At 44.6% G+C, this 20,592-nt stretch overlaps 1 protein-coding gene across 4 annotated transcripts in view; it reads left to right on the plus strand.

Moving 5' to 3' along the window:
* Nucleotides 1-20,592, plus strand: part of GTF3C2 (general transcription factor IIIC subunit 2) — a 317,364-nt gene that overhangs the window by 216,804 nt on the left and 79,968 nt on the right. For all 4 annotated transcript variants that reach the window (XM_030199231.1, XM_030199230.1, XM_030199228.1 and 1 more), the window contains one exon: nt 18,529-18,658. In XM_030199231.1, coding sequence (XP_030055091.1) covers nt 18,529-18,658 — 130 coding nt within the window. The remainder of the gene's footprint in view (nt 1-18,528; nt 18,659-20,592) is intronic.

Below are 20,592 nucleotides of genomic sequence, written 5' to 3' on the forward strand. Positions count from 1 at the left end.
TGCAGGCTCAATGTGGCTTACATAGTACGGTAATGGCGTTCGCCATTTCCGACATGAACAAATACAAGGTGCTATTATATTAGAATAGGGTTCGTGTGTGGTTGATATATTGGGGAACTTAGGGAGGAAGAAGGAAGTTGGGTATGTCCATTACAGTCTTTGGTTTTGTTGTGTTGCAGGAACTCAGTCTTTTATGTTGGATCGGTGGGATATGCTTTCCTGAACAGGTTTGTTTTTAGTTCTTTCCGGAAATTTAGGTGGTCGTACGTTGTTTTTACTATTTTTGGCAGAGCGTTCCATAGTTGTGTACTTAAATAGGAAAAGCTGGATGCATACGTTGATTTGTATTTGAGATCTTTTGTGCTTGGATAGTGAAGATTTAGGTATGTTAATGCTGATCTTGTTGTACTTCTGGTTGGTAGGTGTGTGAGGTCTACTATGTAGCCCGGGGCATTGCCGTAGATAATTTTATGAACCAGGGTGCAGATTTTGAAAGTAATACGTTCTTTTATTGGGAGCCATGAACCCTATTCTAATATAATAACACCTTGTATTTATTCATGCCGGAAATGGCGAACGCCATTACGGTACTATGTAAACCACGTTGAGCATGCAAATAGGTAGGAAATGTGGGATACAAATGTAACAAAATAAATATCTCTACTTGGGGTAGACACCAAGATCTTAACAAGAGTGTTGGCAGATTGCCTGGTTCTTTGGGTGCCTGGGTTAGTACACCAGGATCAGGCCAAGTTTGTGACAGGGTGCATGACGGAAGATAATATTCAGAGAGTTTTGAATGTGCTTAATAGAGCCAGGGGGTCTGGTCAGGCTATGTTTCTGCTCTCCCTGGACGCAGAGAAGGCCTTTGACCGGGTCTCCTGGGCCTTCTTGTTCCGGGTTCTAGAGAAAGTGGAATTGGGGCCTAGGTTTCTGAGTTCAATTTGCATGATCTATACCATGCCTTTAGAGAGCGTTTGAAGGTGAACGGGGATACTCGGAACCCTTTGAGCTTCAGCGGGGCTCTCGTCAGGGCTGTCCTTGCTCCCTGATTCTATTTGCATTGGCTATGGAGCCATTGGATTGGCCACTGTCGAAGACAGGGTGCTGGGCTAGATGGACCTTTGGTCTGTCCCAGTGTGGCGATGCTTATGTCTTATGTCTAATGGTTCTATATTTGGTGTTGAGGTGCAGGGGACCCATCATAAAGTTAGTGGGGATGGAAGCAGTTCTGCGAAAGCAGTTCTGCGGGGATCCCGTGAGGACGTAAGTAGTTCCTGCGGGGTTCCTGTAGGGACAGAAGCAGTTCCTGCTGAGTTCCCGTGGGGACAGAAGCAGTTCTTATGGGGTTCTCGTGGAAGTGTATGCTGCACTTGCTCCAGCCTCTCGCCTACCGAGTACCAAGTTCTTTGAGTGCTGTCTCCTCCTCGTTTTAAGAGCACAGATGCGCTGAAGTCTTGTGAGGCTGCCATGGTAAGTCTCAGCAGCCATTTTAAAGAAGATGCGGCAGCAAAAGGGTCAGTGCCAGCAGCAGGCAGGAGAGACTGGGGATCTTTCCTGCCCCAAAGAATCCACTAGACCACCAGGGTGGCTTCATGTTTGTGCCGGGAGGGCACTCTGCAGCTCGGGGGATCATGGAGGAGCTCTGGAATAGCTAGGTGGGGGGGGGGGGGGGGGGGGGGGGAGAGGATACTGTAAACGTGCAGAGATTTTTTTTCTCCTGGTAAAGGGCCACTAAACAAACATCATGTTATGAGAATCAGGTGCTCAACATTCAGAGTTTCTATCAATTTATTTACTTATTTATGGCATTTTATCCCACATTGAACATGAATTAGATTGGAACCTGGGAACATTTAAAATCTTTTGTTTTTTATCCTGTGCCTACAAAAAGAAAAAAACTTACTCCTTTTGTTTTGTGGAATGCAGTGGTATATTATAAAGCTCTGTAAACACACCTCTTTAACAAAGCTTACAAAAATCACCCTCAATGATACAAATCATCCCCCAAACCACCCAAGCACACCTAAAACACTTCTCACACAACATACCCAACATCCGCCTATCTAAATCCTCTTTTACCTCAGCTTATGATCAACTGTATTTAAATAATGTACTGACTTTATCATAACCCTACTCTGTAAGCCACATTGAGCCTGCAAAAAGGTGGGATAATGTGGGGTACAAATGCAATAAATAATCTCTCTATATAAAACGCACCTCCAACGTTCTGAAGCCTCCACAAGTCCCAACGTTCTAAATGCATGGTGGTGAAACCAGGAATTCGCCCATGAGTGTTGGGCCTGCCCCCCGCGTCAAACGTCATGACGTCGAGGGCGGACCAATGACACTCAACCAATCGCATCGCGAACCCGTTACTAAGCGACGGAACGTGACATAAGACACATCGCGGAACAATGAAAACCAGCAGCACACAGTTGCTACGCGACGTCAACAGCAAAGCTAAAAGGACCATATAGATATCTGCTTTCCACACAAACAACGGATACGGAGGGCATAGGAGGGAAAGAAAAAAACCAGCACATTCACACACACTCTCACTCTTAACTGGCTATAATGAGCAACTGACCTGCCACTATCACAGGGACTGCTAGCACATCTCTCTCTCACACACATACACACGGGACACAGAGGGGATAGAAGACAAGGGATGAATCGTTGGGTATGGAGGGGGCGGCAGGGGAGATAAGGCAAGAACTGCCTCAAATGTTTGTGCTGTGCTATGTACTATTATAATGCTGTCTCTTCATTTTGATCCTACCCTTTCACACTCTCTTTCATACAGACGCACACACACACACTTACACTGTCTCTATCTCACACACACACGCACCCACACACACTCACACAGACACAATATACGCCCCAAACAGCACCCATAATAACTCACCACCAACCCACCAATCATATGCACAACCTTGCGACAACCCACCAAACCAAAGACACAACAACCAATCAAGAGCAATAGCCTCCGGAAACGAACACAATCGACAAAATGAGGAAAACAATAACAGCAACAAATTCAACCACCGAAGGAACAGACAACTAATAAAAATAAACACGTCAAACCCTCCCTTGGAACCATATCGCTCAATTCATCTAGGATACATCAATGCAAGATCAGCAGTAAGGAACTCAGTAGACATACTAGACTGGATCATCGCAGATAAACTAGACCTCCTATTTATCACAGAAACCTGGCTCCATAGTCCTACAGATCCAGCCATCTTTGAAATATGCCCACCAGAATACAAAATCACCCACTGGACAAGGAATGGAATAAAAAGAGGAGGTGGAATAGCTATAATTTACAAACCCGAATTCACCATCACAATCACGGGTGAATCTACCTCCCCATAACTCGAAATTGCATCGACAAGAATAAACCATCCAAATCTAACAGGCCACCTCAACACAATCCTATTCTACAGACCCCCAGGGAAATGGCAAGACTCCCAAACACAACTCATGGATTTCATCTCAAATTCCTGCGTATCTTCCTCAAACATCCTCATACTAGGAGACATCAACTTACACCTAGAAGATGACACCTCATTAAGCACACGAGAGTTCAAAGAATTCCTAAAACTTTGGGATCTACAAGCACCTTACATGCAACCGACTCACAAAAAAGGACACACACTAGATATCATAACGAACAAATTCGAATCGGATTCAACCATCATGATCACGGACACAAGTTGGACACCTACACTATGGTCAGACCACCATAAAGCAAATGTCACTCTCTGCTGGCGAAAAACACACTTAAACACGACCAATAAACCCGAGCGAACAACATACACAACGAGAGGAAAAATAGACTCCGCGACATTCTGGCAACAGATCTATCAGTACGAATGGACAACAAACGCTGACACCATCCAATTCCTCCAAGAATGGGATGAGCTATGTACAACAACATTAGACAAAATCGCCCCAACCCAAACTAGAACATCACACAGGAAAAAAACAAACCCATGGTTCACCGAAGAGCTGAAAAAACTTAAAACACAAGTCAGGAAACTAGAACGAGCTTGGAACAAAAAGAAAGACGAACAAACACTAAACGACTGGAAACTACTTCGGAGAAAATACAAATACGCCATAAAACAAACAAAAAGACAACACTACAAAACAATAATAGGACCAAATTACAAAGACACACATAAACTCTTCAGCCTTGTGAACAAACTGCTAGATACCACACCAGTTACAAATAACGGTGAAAATATACCAGACGTCGACAACCTTGCGAAGTACTTCAAGGAGAAAATCATACTATTACGACACAAAATACCCGCCAGTCCCATAGAATACGCCACTCTTCTAGACTGTCTGGACCCAGAAGAAGGAGCACACCCAGCAGACAGAACCTGGACCGAGTTCGAACCACTACCAGAAAACCTCATCTCTAAAGCTCTCAAAAAATATGCCAAATCCAACTGCAAACTAGACGCATGCCCAAACAGCCTCATGAAATCAGCCCCTCAACAATTCACAACTGACCTAACGAATCATGTAAATTACATGCTACAAAATGGACTCTTCCCAAAAGAAAAAGGAAAAATCTTACTCACCCCAATTCCAAAAGATACAAAGAAAAACCTGAGCGAAATTACCAACTACAGACCAGTAGCATCCATACCACTAATAACCAAGTTAACCGAAGGGATGGTAACCAAACAACTCACAAGCTATCTAAACAAACACTCAATACTACATGATGCCCAATCCGGATTCCGGTCGAACCATAGCACAGAAACAGTACTAGTCACCCTTATGAACAAATTTAAGCAAATAATAGCAACCGGGAACAATATACTCCTCCTACAATTTGACATGTCAAGCGCCTTTGACATGGTCGACCATGAAATCCTACTACACATACTTGAATACTTCGGCATTGGAGGAAATGTCCTAAGCTGGTTCAAGGGGTTCCTAACCCTGCGCTCGTATCAAGTTACATCACACTCAACCACGTCCAAGGCATGGATACCGGAATGTGGAGTTCCACAAGGATCACCCCTCTCACCAACTATTTTCAACCTAATGATGATCCCCCTAGCAAAACTCCTATCAAACCATAACCTCAATCCACATATATATGCTGATGATGTGACAATATATATCCCCTTCAAACATGACATCAAAGAAATCTCCAACGAAATCAATCAAAGCCTACACATCATGAACACATGGGCAGACACATTCCGTCTGAAATTAAACGCAGAAAAAACTCAATGCCTGGTACTCACCTCCCAACACAACACCAACGAATTCAACGCGATAAACACACCAAACCTAAACCTTCCAATCTCAGAAACGCTAAAAATCCTTGGAGTCACTATCGACCGCCACATAACACTGGAAGCCCACGCAAACAACACAACTAAGAAGATGTTCTACTGCATGTGGAAACTGAAAAGGATAAGACCACTCTTCCCAAGATTCGTCTTTCGTAACCTAGTGCAATCCCTCGTCCTTAGCCATCTGGATTACTGCAACTCATTATACGCAGGCGGCAAAGAGCAAACACTGAGGAAACTTCAAACAGCCCAGAACACAGCAGCCAGACTCATCTTCGGAAAACCAAAATATGAAAGGGCAACACCACTACGAGAGAAACTACACTGGCTTCCACTGAAGGAACGCATCACCTTCAAGGTATGCACACTAGTCCACAAGATCATCTACGGCGAAGCCCCAGCCTACATGTCCGAGTTGATTGACCTACCACCCAGAAATGCTAGGAGATCTTCCCGAACATACCTCAACCTCCATTTCCCTACTTTCAAGGGCGTGAAATACAAGACGCTACACGCGTCAACCTTTTCTCACACGAGCACGCAGCTTTGGAACTCACTGCCATGCAACTTAAGAGCGATCCACGAACAAGCATCCTTCCGCAGATTACTGAAGACCCACTTGTTTGAGTCAATCTACGGAAAAAACCAAAACACATAGAGTCTACACTCACTTACATCAATGCATCACACATCCACTCAAGATCTCTCATTCCCCCCAATTCCACACTACTCATACATATACTTACAGGAGTAGGTAAACCATGTGCCTAAATGTCTTAACACTGCCCTTAAACTTCCTATTATCTCCTCCCAAAGTCTCCCTGTTGATGTCCCATTATGATATTCCTAATGATAATTTGATTATCTCACATAACTTGTACAATGTAACCCATAACCAATTTGTATCAACTGTATTCTCTGTATTCATATCTTATTGTAAGCCACACTGAGCCCGCAAAGAGGTGGGAAAATGTGGGATACAAGTGCAAAAAATAAATAAATATACGCACTCTCTCACACAGACACACAAACACGCCTCAAATGGTTCAGCTCTCCTATGTAAAATTTCACTGCTGTCTCTTCATTTTCACCCTACCTGTGCACACTCTCTTTCACACAGAGACACACACACACACTTTCTCTGTGTCACAGACACACATACATATACACACTCTCACTCTCTCTATAGCCTTGCTAGCGCCCGTTTCATTTGTTTACGAAACGGGCCTTTTTTTACTAGTAATAAATAATAACATGCACATGCCTTTTTTTTTCATTACTACTATTTCACAGAGAAGGTATTGATTAATGAGGAAAGGGTTTCTTTTGTGCAGAACTGTCCAGAGTCAGTCAATCACTGTTTCATTATCAAAATTTGTACTTCAGCATGCCAACCTTCTCCTTTAGTTTATTTGATCCAAGTTATTTACTCAGGCAGGAATGATTTCTCAAACTGAAGGTCTGGACCGCAAAGATTTTTTGTGGATGGGTCTCAGGGTGAGAAACCTCAGGGGAGAAATTCCAAGAGGAGTGGCCTGGTGGTTAGGGTGGTGGACTTTGGTCCTGAGGAACTGAGTTTGATTCCCACTTCAGCCACAGGCAGCTCCTTGTGACTCTGGGCAAGTCACTTAACCCTCCATTGCCCCATGTAAGCCGCATTGAGCCTGCCATGAGTGGGAAAGCGCGGGGTACAAATGTAACAAAAAGAAATCATGCACTATGATATATATATATATATATATATATATATATATATATATATATATATATATATATATATATATATACCTCAAACTATGAGGGAGGGTGGAGGGGACCCTGAAACTGGAAGGGACCCTGGAACTCCGAGGGAGGGGGGATGATCCTGGAACTCGGAGGGGAGGGATGACCCTGGAACTCCGAGGGAGGGAGGGGGAATGACCCTGGAACTCGGAGGGAGGAGGGCGGGGCCCCTGGCACACACTCTGATTCTCATACACACACTCTCCCTCTCACGAACACACTCGCACCCAGTCTCACTCTCTCTCTGTCACACACACACACTCGCACATTAACTCTCTCTCACACAGTCAATCTCACACACACTCTCTCAAACATACACACTCCGAGGAAAACTATGCTCGACCACCTAAATTTCCAGAAAGCACTAAAGACAGACCTGTTCAGGAGAGTATACCCCTCCGACCCAACATAAAATACCGAACACTTGTGACACAATGTAACCAAAGACCGTAATGGACATTACCTGACTCTTCCTCTCAGAGAGGGAGAGGAAGAGTCAGCTTCAGCTCCCTCTCTAAGTTCCCCCCAGTTGTACCTACCATATATGTACCCCATTCTACCACAATATCACTTTATATTCATTCATACCATGTATTTGTTCAGACCGGAATTGGCTAATGCCGTTAATGGTAAAATGTAAGCCACATTGAGCCTGCAAAAGGTGGGAAAATGTGGGATACAAATGTAACAAATAATAATAAAATACCAGGCCTAGGATGGCATGCAATGAAGCTACAAAGTAGTAAATTTAAAACAAATTTGAGAAAATATTTCTTCACTCAACGTGTAATTAAACTTTGGAAATTGTTGCCAGAGAATGTAGTGAAAGTTAGCTTAGCGGGGTTTAAAAAAGGTTTGGATGGCTCCTTGGGAAAAATCCAATGCTTATTTCTAGGATAAGGATCATAAAATGTATTGTACTTTTTTGGGATCTTGCCAGGTACTTGTGACCTGGATTGGCCACTGTTGGAAACAGGATGCTGGGCTTGATGGACCTTCGGTCTGTCCCAGTATGGCAATACTTATGTATGTATGTATGTATGACTTCATCCCACATAATCCTGCAAATAGGTGGGAAAATGTGGGATACAAATGCAATAAATAAATAATAATCAGCCAGATAGGCCTAGTGGTTAGGGTGGTGGTCTTTGGTCCTGAGGAACTGAGTTCAATTCCCACTTCAGGCACAGGCAGCTCCTTGTGACTCTGGGCAAGTCACTTAACCCTCCATTGCCCCATGTAAGCCGCATTGAGCCTGCCATGAGTGGGAAAGCGCGGGGTACAAATGTAACAAAAAAAAATCATGCACTATGAGATATATATATATATATATATATATATATATACCTCAAACTATGAGGGAGGGTGGGGGGGACCCTGAAACTGGAAGGGACCCTGGAACTCCGAGGGAGGGGGGATGATCCTGGAACTCGGAGGGGAGGGGATGACCCTGGAACTCTGAGGGAGGGAGGGGGAATGACCCTGGAACTCGGAGGGAGGAGGGCGGGGCCCATGGCACACACTCTGATTCTCATACACACACTCTCCCTCTCACGAACACACTCGCACCCAGTCTCACTCTCTCTCTGTCACACACACACACACTCGCACATTAACTCTCTCTCACACAGTCAATCTCACACACACTCTCTCAAACATACACACTTCGAGGAAAACCTTTCTAGTGCCTGTTTCATTTCTGTCAGAAACGGGCCTTTTTCACTAGTATATATATATACTAGTAAATAAGGCCCATTTCTGACACAAATGAAATGGGCGCTAGCAAGGTTTTCCTGGGAGAGTGTGTGTGAGAGAGAGAGAGAGAGTGAATGTGCGAGTGTGTTTGTGTGACAGAGAGAGTGAGTGAGGGTGCTAGTGTGTGTGTGTGAGACAGAGAGTGTTGGTGTGCTTATGTGAGACACAGTGACTGTGAGAGAGAGTGTGTTTTACACAGATACAGTGTGTGTGAGAGAGAGAGTGTGTGTGAGTATGTGTGCAATACACAGACTCTCTGTGAGTCCGAGAGTGTAGTAGAGCGAGTGTGTGAGACTGACTGTGTGACACATAGAGAGTGTATGTGATACAGTGTGAGTCGTAGTGCGAGAGACTGTGTGAGAGAGAGAAAGACACTGACCATGAGAGAGTGTGTGTGTGACAGAGATACCTCCCCCTCCCCCCTCTCAGGTCTGAGGACCCCCTTCCCCCCTGCGTGGTTGGCAGCACCGTGCGAGTGTGTGTGTGTGTGACTGAGTGTGAGACTGTGCGAGTGTGTGTGTATGAGAGAGTGTGTGTGATTGTCCTCTCTCCCCTGCCTCCCTCCAGTCACCCTGCATGTAGGTGCATATCTCAACATCAGTGCTGTCGTCAGCTGTTTGTAGATCGTAATCAACAGCTACGTAGTGATGAAACTCCTCTTCAGTAACACTGGCTGGGATGTCAATAACCTGTTCATCTGGTGTGTCTGCAACAGCTGCATCTGTTTCGTCCCTCTCCACATCCTTAACAAAGCTTGCCCACTTGTATCAGTTCACAATGGTTGCCTGTGTAACATGATTCCAGGTTTCTTTCTGCATATTTATTTATTTATCACATTTGTATCCCACATTTTCCCACCTATTTGCAGGCTCAATGTGGCTTACGTAGTACCGTAAAGGCGGTCTCCAGTCTGTTAGATATACAAATACAAAATAGTGTAGTGGTCGAATGAGGATCATGTGTTTCAAGCATAAAGGGGTTAAAGGTAGGGAGGGTTATAAGTGTCCGTTACAGTCCTTGGTTTTGCTGTGTTGCAGGATGTAGGCACTTATGTTGGATCCTTGGTGTATGCCCTTCCGAACAAGTTGGTTTTTAGTGATTTCCTGAAGTTGAGATGATTGTAGATTGTTTTCACAGCTTTTGGCAGTGCATTCCATAGTTGTGTACTTATATAGGAGAAGCTGGATGCATAGGTTGATTTGTATTTGAGACCATTGCGGCTTGGGTAGTGGATATTTAAGTATGTTCGGGATGATCTGGTTCTGTTTCTGGATGGTAGATTTATTAGGTTTGTCCTGTATCCTGGAACTTCGCCGTAAATAATTTTGTGGACCAAGGTGCAGATTTTGAAGGTAATACGTTCCTTGATTGGGAGCCAATGCAGTTTTTCTCGGAGGGGTTTGACACTTTCGAATCTTGATTTACCGAAAATCAATCTGGCTGCTGTGTTTTGGGCGGTCTGGAGTTTCTTTGTAAGTTGTTCTTTACATCCTTCGTAGATTCCGTTGCAGTAGTCTGAATGGCTTAATACCATTGATTGTATTAGATTGCAAAATACTTCTCTCGGGAAGAAAGGTTTTATCCGTTTAAGTGTCCACATTGAGTGGAACATTTTCTTTGTAGTAGAGTTTATTTGGCTTTCAAGTGTTAGGTTGCAATCGATTGTAACGCCGAGTATTTTTAGGCTCTCTGAGATAGGGAGGGTGTGATCTGGGGTGTTTAAGGTTGTAGGTTTGAACTTATTGTGTTGAGATGAAAGGATAAGGCAGTGTGTTTTTTCAGTGTTCAGTTTCAGTTGAAATTAATTTTCCCATGAGTCCATGGTGTTCAAACTGAGCTTGATTTCATTGGTGATTTCTGTCAGGTCATGTCTGAAGGGAATGTAAATTGTGACATCATCTGCATAGATGAACGGGTTGAGGCCTAGATTAGATAAGGACTTGGCCAGTGGAATCATCATTACGATGAAAGAGTATTGGTGGTAGTGGTGATCCTTGAGGGACTCCGCAGTCTGCTTTCCACGGTGGTGATATGTTTGAATTAGATTTTACTTGATATGTTCTAGAGGTTAGAAAACCCTTGATCCACCTAAGTTTATTTCCACCAGTCCCAAAGTAGTCAAGAAGATTTAGTAGACTATTATGGTTTACCATGTTGAATGCGCTCGACACGTCGAATTGGAGAAGTATGCTTTTACCTTTAGCTATTTCTTGCTTGAATTTGGCCAGGAGAGTGACTAGCACAGTTTCAGTGCTATGGAGGGGGCGAAATCCTGATTGTGATTCATGTAGTATACAGAACTTGTCCAGGTAGTCAGTAAGCTGTTTGGTCACCATGCTGTCCATCAGTTTAACTACTAGTGGGATAGATGCAACTTGGCGGTAGTTAAGATCATTGGTTTTTTTCTTGGTGTCCTTTGGTATTGGGGTGAGTAAGATGTTGCCATATTCCTCAGGGAAGAGACCTTGTTGGAGCATGTAGTTTAGATGGGATGTGAGGTCTGCTATGAAGCGGTCAGGGGCGGATTTAAGTAGATGGTTGGGGCAAGTATCCAGTTTGTAATAGGAACTGGAGAACCTATGAACCGCCTGGGTAACTGATTCAATGGTGAGGAGAGCAAAGTTTGACCAGGTATGGTCTGCTGGGTGTTCTCCCAAGGTCGGGTCCAGGCCATTGATGAAATGTTCTATGTTGATGTTGTGCTGAGGATGTGTATTGTGTAATTTTATTATTTTTTTCATTAAAGTATTTAGCAAGATTGTCAGCGGATGGGATGTCTGTGTTGGTTGTGGTAATTGAATTGGTGTCTAGTAGCCTATTTACGAGATGGAATAGTTTCTTCAGGTCTTTGTAATCCGGAGCTATTTTAGTTTTGTAGTAAGACCTTTTGGTCTGTCTTATTGCATATTTTTATTTTCTTTGTATTTGTTTCCATGCATTGAGTGTGTGTTTATTTTTTTCCATGCTCGTTCAAGTTTCCTGAATTGTGTTTTGAGTTTTTTTAGGTCGTCGTTGAACCATGGTATCGAGTTTTGTCTTCTTGATGTTCTTGTTCTTAGGGGTACTAATACGTCTAGTACGCTTCTGCATCTTTCGTCCCATTCTGAGAGGTAGTGTATGGAATCCGTTCGTGCTGACCATTCGTTGCCATATACCTGTTGCCAGAATTCCTTTGGGTCTATTTGGCCTCTGTAGGTTATATATTCATGTGTACAGTGTAATCCTTTCCTCTGCCAGTGTTGGGATAGGTTTAGTTTGTAGTGGTCGGACCAAGGAGTTTCTGTCCATTTAATATCTGTTATTCGTAGCCAGAACAGGTGGCTGCTGTGGACTGTCACACGTTTCAGACCTGCACGGTCCACCCAGTCTGCCCAACAAGATAAACTCACGTGTCATTTTTTGTGTATACCTTACCTTGATATGTACCTGTCTTTTTCAGGGCACAGACCATATAAGTCTGCCCAGCACTATCCCCACCTCCCAACCACCCGCCCCGCCTCCGACCACCAGCTCTGGCACAGATCGTATAAGTCTGCCCAGCACTATCCCCACCTCCCAACCACCAGCCCTGCCTCCCACCGCTGGCTAAGCTTCTGGGGATCCCTTCCTTCTGAGGAGGATTGCTTTATGTTTATCCCGCGCATGTTTGAATTCCGTTACTGTTTTCCTCTCCACCACCTCCCGCGGGAGGGCATTCCAAGCATCCACCACTCTCTCTGTGAAAAAATACTTCCTGACATTTTTCTTGAGTCTGCCCCCCTTCAATCTCATTTCATGTCCTCTCGTTCTACCACCTTCCCCTCTCCGGAAAAGGTTCGTTCGCAGAGTAATACCTTTCAAATATTTGAATGTCTGTATCATATCACCCCTGTTTCTCCTTTCCTCCAGGGTATACATGTTCAGGTCCGGAAGTCTCTCCTCATACGTCTTGTAACACAAATCCCATACCATTCTCGTAGCTTTTCTTTGCACCCCTTCCATTTTTTTCACATCCTTCACAAGATACGGCCTCCAAAACTGAACACAATACTCCAGGTGGGGCCTCACCAACGTCTTATACAGGGGTATTAAAACCTCTTTTCTTCTGCTGGTCACACCTCTCTCTATACAGCCTAGCAATCTTCTAGCTACGGCCACCCCTTGTCACACTGTTTCGTCGCCTTCAGGTCCTCAGATACTATCACCCCAAGATCCCTCTCCCCGTCCGTACCTATCAGACTCTCACCGCCTAACACATACGTCTCTCTTGGGTTTCTACTCCCTAAGTGCATCACTTTGCATTTCTTCGCATTGAATATTAATTGCCAAACGTTAGACCATTCTTCTAGCTTCCGCAGATCTTTTTTCATGCTTTCCACTCCCTCCGGGGTGTCCACTCTGTTGCAAATCTTAGTGTCATCCGCAAAAAGGCAAACTTTACCTTCTAACCCTTCGGCAATATCACTCACAAATATATTGAATAGAATCGGCCCCAGCACCGATCCCTGAGGCACTCCACTACTCACCTTTCTCTCCTCCGAGCGAACTCCATTTACCACCAGCGTCTGACTTGTTTTCTAGTCTTGAATCTTGATTGTATTTCCTTGTCTGGTCCCTGGTTAGTCTGTGTGTAGGTTAGCTTTTTCTGCTAGTTCCCTCCTTAGTAGCTGCCTTGGCAGCTTTCTGTTCTTGCCCTCTTGTCTGTCAGTGTTTTTCCCTAGTGGCTGCCTGGCAGCTTTCAGTCCTTGCTGTTACCCTTTTCAGTGGCTGCCTGGCAGCTTTCAGTTCTTGTCCTTTAGCCTGTCCACTTCCTGCCTAGTGTTGTATTGTCTGTCTGTGAGTCCTAGCCCAGTATTCTGTCTTGCTTCCAATGTATATTCCTTTCCCCTCTGACCCTCAGTCCCTGTTCTGCCTAGTTGGTATCCAGTTCCTGTCCTGTAAGTCCTGACGGCCACCTGCACCCAGGGGCTCAACTCCTGGGGAACAGCGGTCAAGTGCAGGTGAAGTCTAGCTGTTCCTGTCAGAGTTCTGCCTTGTCTCTGGTGTGGGGTGGTTTTGCCTGCCACTGCTGCTCCTCGGTCCAAGGGCTCACAAATCCAGTTTCTGCCTGGAAAGCCTAACCGAATGCAAAGGCCATGAGCTCGGTAAAATCACCCTTCCAGCCTAGGATTTTTTCACCTGTTGGCAATCCGGGTCACCGCCCAGGGATAGCTCCTGTTTCTCAGGTGAAGTTCGGTTCCAGTTTAATTATGGTTTTTGATCCTTTCATAACACTTAATAAGTATCATGGAACACTTTTGTCTGATCCAGCCTTGAAGAAGCTTCCTGAAGTGGCAGCAGAGAGAAAGCGTGTCCTGGAGCTTATGATTGCTGAAAACCCAGTTTCTGCCATTGACCCTTTGACCCCGCTCTGCGAATACCGCCGCCTACTTGTCTCCTATCCAGCCCTGCGGGATACTCTGAAGGCTGCCATTGAAAGAAAGCGTCTTGAGAATCCCAAGCTCCAGGCTTACCTGCAGTCCAGCCTGAGGGGTACTTCTAGCCTAGCTGCTGAGTCCAGCCTGCGGGGTGCTTCCCACCGAATTGCTTCTGATTCCAGCGTCCGAGTGGCGCCTCCAGCCAAGCCTCTGAGTCCCGTCCGAGTGGCGCTTTTCAGTAAGCCTCTGAGTCCCATCCGAGTGGCGCTTTTCAGTAAGCCTCTGAGTCCAGTCTGAGTGGCACTTCCAGCCAAGTCCCTGAGGCCAGGCCGAGTGGCGCGTCATACCACACCTCCGATTCCAGTCCAAGTGGCGCTTCCACTCAAGCCTCTGATTCCAGCCGGAGTGACGCTTCTAACCGAGCCTCCGATTCCAGTCCGAGTGGTGCTTCGAACCAAGCCTCCGAGTCCAGTCCGAGTGGAGCTTCTAGCCGAGATGCTGAGTCTACTCCGAGTTCCAGTTCTAGCCGAGATGCTGAGTCTACTCCGAGTTCCAGTTCCAGCCGAGATGCTGAGTCCAGTCCGAGTTTGAGTTCCAGCCAAGATGATGCTGAGTCCACTCCGAGTTCCAGTCTGAATTCCAGTTCAAATTCAAGTCCTGATGCCAGTTCAAGTTCCAGTCCTGATTCCAGTCCGAGGTCCAGTCTTGACTCCTGTTCAAGCCCCAGCCCAGCTACCCCTGGTCATGTTTTGAAGCTCCTCCGTAGGTTTCACCATTGTTACCCATGGAGACCTGAATTCCCCGTGAAGGTCGGGGGGGCCTTGAGGGGGAGGTACTGTCACGATGGTGACTGTTTCCTTGGCTGTGCTCACCTCGCCCTGTGGTGGCCAGAACAGGTGGCTGCTATGGACTGTCACACGTTCCAGACTTCAGCCTGGTCCAGATCTTCCGGGCTGCCAGACTTGCTTTTCTTGTTTGTGCCTGAACAGCACCTGTAGCTGCCTTGTGATTCCTGCAGTTGAACTTCAGCTGCTGATGGGCTTTATTAACACCTGGAAACTTCTGTGTTTGCCTTTGCATTGTCTAAGGTCCCTGGTATGTTGGTGTGCTCTGTTGGACTTCTGGTTATTCTGTTTCTTCTCTGAAATCCTTGCTTGGTTCTAGTCTAGTCTTTGTGTAGTTAGCTCGTACTTTGTTGCTTGTTTTCTAGTCTTGTTTCTTGATTGTGTTTCCTTGTCTGGTCCCTGGTTAGTCTGTGTGTAGGTTAGCTGTTAGCTTTTTTGCTAGTTCCCTCCTTAGTGGCTGCCTTGGCAGCTTTCTGTTCTTGCCCTCTTGTCTGTCAGTGTTTTTTCTCTAGTGGCTGCTTGGCAGTTTTCAGTCCTTGCTGTTACCTGTCTTTGTACCCTTTTCAGTGGCTGCCTGGCAGCTTTCAGTTCTGGTCCTTTAGCCTGTCCACTTCCTGGTTAGTGTTGTATTGTCTGTCTGTGAGTCCTAGCCCAGTATTCTGTCTTGCTTCCAATGTATATTCCTTTCCCTTCTGACCCTCAGTCCCTGTTCAGCCTAGTTGGTATCCAGTTCCTGCCCTGTCCTGCCGGCCACCTGCACCCAGGGGCTCAACTCCTGGGGAACGTCGGTCAAGTGCAGGTGAAGTCTAGCTGTTCCTGTCAGAGTTCTGCCTTGTCTCTGGTGTGGGGTGGTTTTGCCTGCCACTGCCGCTCCTTGGCAGTGGTCCAAGGGCTCACAAATCCAGTTTCTGCCTAGAAAGCCTAACACCACCGAAGAAGAGCATCTTCTACCTCCTCAGCTTTTCCCGCCCGTTTTCGTTTCCGTTGTGGATTTGTATTGTTTTGCCAGTCTTCCAGAAGCTGGTCTTTCTGCTTCAAGACACGTGAAATTTGACTGTGATTGACACCATATTCTTTAGCAATAGATGCTTGACTTTGTTTTCTAATTTTTTAAGAACTATTCATTCAGCCAGTGTTAAAGTCTTACAGTTGCGCGACGACGACCCCAATGTACACTCTAACAACAACATTCTTTTGCTTATTCTGCCTGTGGCAGTTAAAGGGGCGGTAAATTTGAAATCTCGTTGGTTGTCTTGCGCCAGTCGGCTTCCATATTCCGTGCGCGCACTTATGCAGAGTCTTTCCTACACGGGAGCGGTCTTAAACCATGCATATAAGCAAATCTTGCACTTATCAGTGGTGCGCTAAACCGAAGTTTGTCCCCATAGAAATTGATGGTGCCAAAAACAGGACCGAAATATGGCATGCAGTTAAACAGAGCATGCGCTTATCCAATGTGCGTTTAAATGGAGTGCACTGTGTGTGTGTGTGTATATATATATATATATATATATATATATATATATGTATATATATCTATTTATATATATATAGTGGTTAGGGTGGTGGACTTTGGTCCTGAGGAACTGAGTTCGATTCCCACTTCAGGCACAGGCAGCTCCTTGTGACTCTGGGCAAGTCACTTAACCCTCCGTTGCCCCATGTAAGCCGCATTGAGCCTGCCATGAGTGGGAAAGCACGGGGTACAAATGTAACAAAAAAAATATATATATATATATATTTATTTATTTATTTATTTATTTGGCTATGAAAATGGCATTTGATTTGGGCTATAAAGATTTGCTTAATGGGGGTCTTATGGTTTAATGGGAGCTTTGACATGAGGGGGGAAGTAGAGAGAGTAATATATTGCCCCCCCCCCCCCAGTCAACCTCTGCGCCGCCCCCCCCCCCCCCCCCAAAAAAAAAAAAATTGCTGGGCAGGGAGAGAGCCTGTTAATAATTTACCAGCACACCACTGAGTATAGGATTACTTACAAAGTGGCACTACTTACTTTCAAGGGTTTTAGGATAGGTACACCTGTCTCTCCCACTTTATTATTCCCTATTCACTTGGGAGGATACTCCGTTCCTTAAATGATCACTGCCTTGTTCTGCCAAGCCCTAGACTTGCCCAACTGAAAACAACTAGGCACTTCGCTTTCTTCTTTCTCTCCCCCCACATTTGGAGCTCGTTGCCCCTTGTAGTCACTCATCTCTTCCCAGCTTTCGGGCAGATCTGAAAACATGGCTTTTTAGAGAAGCGTTTGGTGATTAGGGCTGGCTCAAAGCGGCTGTCAGTTGAATTAGGTTTTGCTTTTCTCTGTGTTTGAGTAATGTGGTGTTCTTGTATCGTTTTTTGCATGATTGTACCCTTTCCTATCAAATTTTTGAAGTTCCTTTTCTTTATGTATTTAAGGTTTTGACACTTTACACCACTCTGCTCTGTCCAGGCAAAGTGGTTTTGCAAATCTAAATAAACATAAACATTCAGTCACTGAAACCTTATCGATAACCTTTTTTTGTTACGTGGTAAATTTATTGTAGAGACAAAGAACATTTGTAGATATGATTTTCCAAGTTTTTTTTCTAGCTCCCTGTCTCTTAATTTATACCTTTTCATTATGAAAAGTTGCAACAATTCTCCCAGTCCATTTGTTCTTCCTAATTCACTGTCATTCAGTTTCCATCCAATTTACCACTGTTTCATTATATCCACTTAATATAAAACTCTATAGACCTTACCATTCCTATACTGTTTTATTGTAGTTATACGATGTGCTTAATTGTGGGCTTTTGCTATCTCCATCCCAATGAACTTGGTTTAAAATCCTCCCTACTAGGCTGGTATATCCCATGTTTAATCAGCAAATCTTTGCCATTGGATCTGTTAAGCAGCTGTATGTTTGTCTCTAAATTGAGTCTATTCTACCTATATCTTTTCCTTTGATTGAAAGAAAACAGAGCAGCAAGGAATCTAGGTTCAAATCCCACTACTGCTGCTTGTGATCTTGAGGAAGTCACAGAACCTTCCGTTGCCTCGGGTACAAACAGATTATAAGCCCTTTGGGGGGGGGGGATACCTGATGTTTCTGAATGCAACTCTCCTTGAACTACTGAGAAAGGCATAATCTAAATCTAGTCCCTTTACCTGCACCCCAAGTTCTTTCTCCTTTGTAGTTTTCTGAATAGTGAAAGGAAATTGATTCATACTCTTGCTGTTGTCTTCAGTGTAAATAATATTTGAACATTTGATTTTCCTTGAAAAATAATAGATATCTACACACAGCAAATGGATAGAGCATCTGTGAGAAGTTCTGTTGAAGTGTCTTGTTGAAGAAGATGAAAGAAAATATCATATTGGTAGCTTCCAACTTTTCAAGACTATTACTTAGTTTATTAGTACTTCATTCTTTTGTAGGTACAATGTGTTGCAAGCCTGCACGTGGGAGCAGTCCAGGTTGACACATCAGCTGAGTGTGGGCAGTGTTTTAGCCTTTCTTGGATGCCTTCCAAACCCCACCATCACTTGGCTGCTGGTTTTTATGATGGTAAGACTTCTTAATATAGTAACGTTATAGAACATTAATGACACCACAGTTAGCTTGATGACTGATGATAATTTCTTCAAGTGTCAATTTTGTTTGAAATATCTTTGTCTGTTGACTTGAACCATAGAACAATAATAAAACAGTAACCACGAACTACGGTGGATAACATACAGAAAAAATATTTATCCTAGCATTTGGCTACTGCTACACAGAGCAGAAGTTTTCAGTTCATTGTCCATGATGACACCTAGATCTTTTTCTTGGGTGCTGTCTCCTAAGGTGGAACCTAACATCAGGTAAATATAATTTGGATTATTTTTCACTTTGCATTTGTCCACATTAAAATTTCTTCTACCATTTGGATGCCCAGTCTTCCAATTTTCTATGGTATTCCTGCAATTTTTCAGTCTGCTTGCGATATCACAAATGGACGAAGTGTTTCCAGTGTCCAGATGGGTGCAGACCTAGGCAATAGTGATATGGTTTGATATAAAAGCGAAAGCAGACTGCAGATGCACAAAACTCAAAGTACTGGATTTCAAAGTACAGTTCTGAAGGCCGCACATCCAAAAAGATATACACATGATGGAGTCTGATCAGAGGGTGTTTTTGGTAAAATGGGGGAATACCTGAAGAAGGAGCTGATGGTACGGGTAGGCATAGGTGAAGCCAGTGGTGTGCTGGAGCAGGCTCTCACAGGCTTGCAAGAGCCGGTTGTTAAGTTTTTAAGAATTTTGGGAGCCGGTTGTTAAAGTAGGGCCCTCCATGGCTACTTTAACAACTGGCTTCCAAAATGTGGGCTTGGGCCCCCTGCTGAATTATCTTTTACTTTGCTGGTGGGGATGCTGAGCCCTGCCAGCCAAGTAAATAGACTACTGCTGCTCCCCGCTTCTTGTTTCCAGCTCTAGGCAGCAGGCTGCGACTTCTCGAGCATGTGAGAGAAGTTCCAGCATGCTGCTCAGAGCAAGATGTTGGGAGTGGTGGCAGTCCATTTATTGGCTGCCAGCAAAGGTATGCCTAGCGTGCCCGAAGGGAGGGAGGAGAGAGAAGAGAGAGGCAAGTGTTGCTCCCCCCCCCCCCCCCACCCCCTGGCCACCCCTGGCCCTTCCAACTGCAGAGCTGGCTACGTCCGGAGAAAGAGCCTGTTGTTAAAAATTTACCAGCACACCCCTGGGTGAAGCGCAGTGGTCCAAGCTGAAAGTTGCTATAAATATGGCAACTGATCTTAAGAGACTTCATTCCAGAAATACAGAGGAATGCAACAAGAGGATCACAGAAAAGATTACCAAATTAAACTCAAAGAAGCGAAGCAGGAAATACGGCCAGCAAAAGTGCAGGCGGAGGAAATCAGGAAAGCCTTTGATAGAGTCCCACTCAGAAGACTCATGAATAAGCTTAGAGGACTGAACCTAGGACCCAGTGGTGAACTGGATTGACTACTACTACTTATCATTTCTAAAGTGCTACTAGACGTACGCAGCGCTGTATTGGATTGGAAACTGGTTGACCGACAGGGTGGTGGTAAATGGAATCCACTCAAAGGAAGGGAAGGTGAGCAGTGTAGTACCTCAGGGGCAGTGTTGAGGCCGATTCTGTTTAATATATTTGTGAGAGACATTACTGAAGTGTTAGATGAAAAAGTTTGCCTTTTTGTGAATGAGACAAAGATAGCCAATAGAGTAGATACCCTGGAGGGAGTAGAAACCATGAGAAGAGATCTCAAAAATTAGAAGAGTGGTCAAAGGTCTGACAGTTAAAATTTAATCAATACAAAAGTATATATAAATGGAAGAACTTAAACTTCCTAAGTCAAACAATTACTACTAAATCTCAGAAAAACTAATTAATCAAAAAGAAATAGCTCACTACAACTGCTATCCCTCACAATGTGATATGTGTTTTAATGTGCTCAGTCCGTACCCATTCCAACTGTG

The sequence above is a fragment of the Microcaecilia unicolor genome, chromosome 3 (assembly GCF_901765095.1).
Source record: "Microcaecilia unicolor chromosome 3, aMicUni1.1, whole genome shotgun sequence".
NCBI lineage: Eukaryota > Metazoa > Chordata > Amphibia > Gymnophiona > Siphonopidae > Microcaecilia > Microcaecilia unicolor.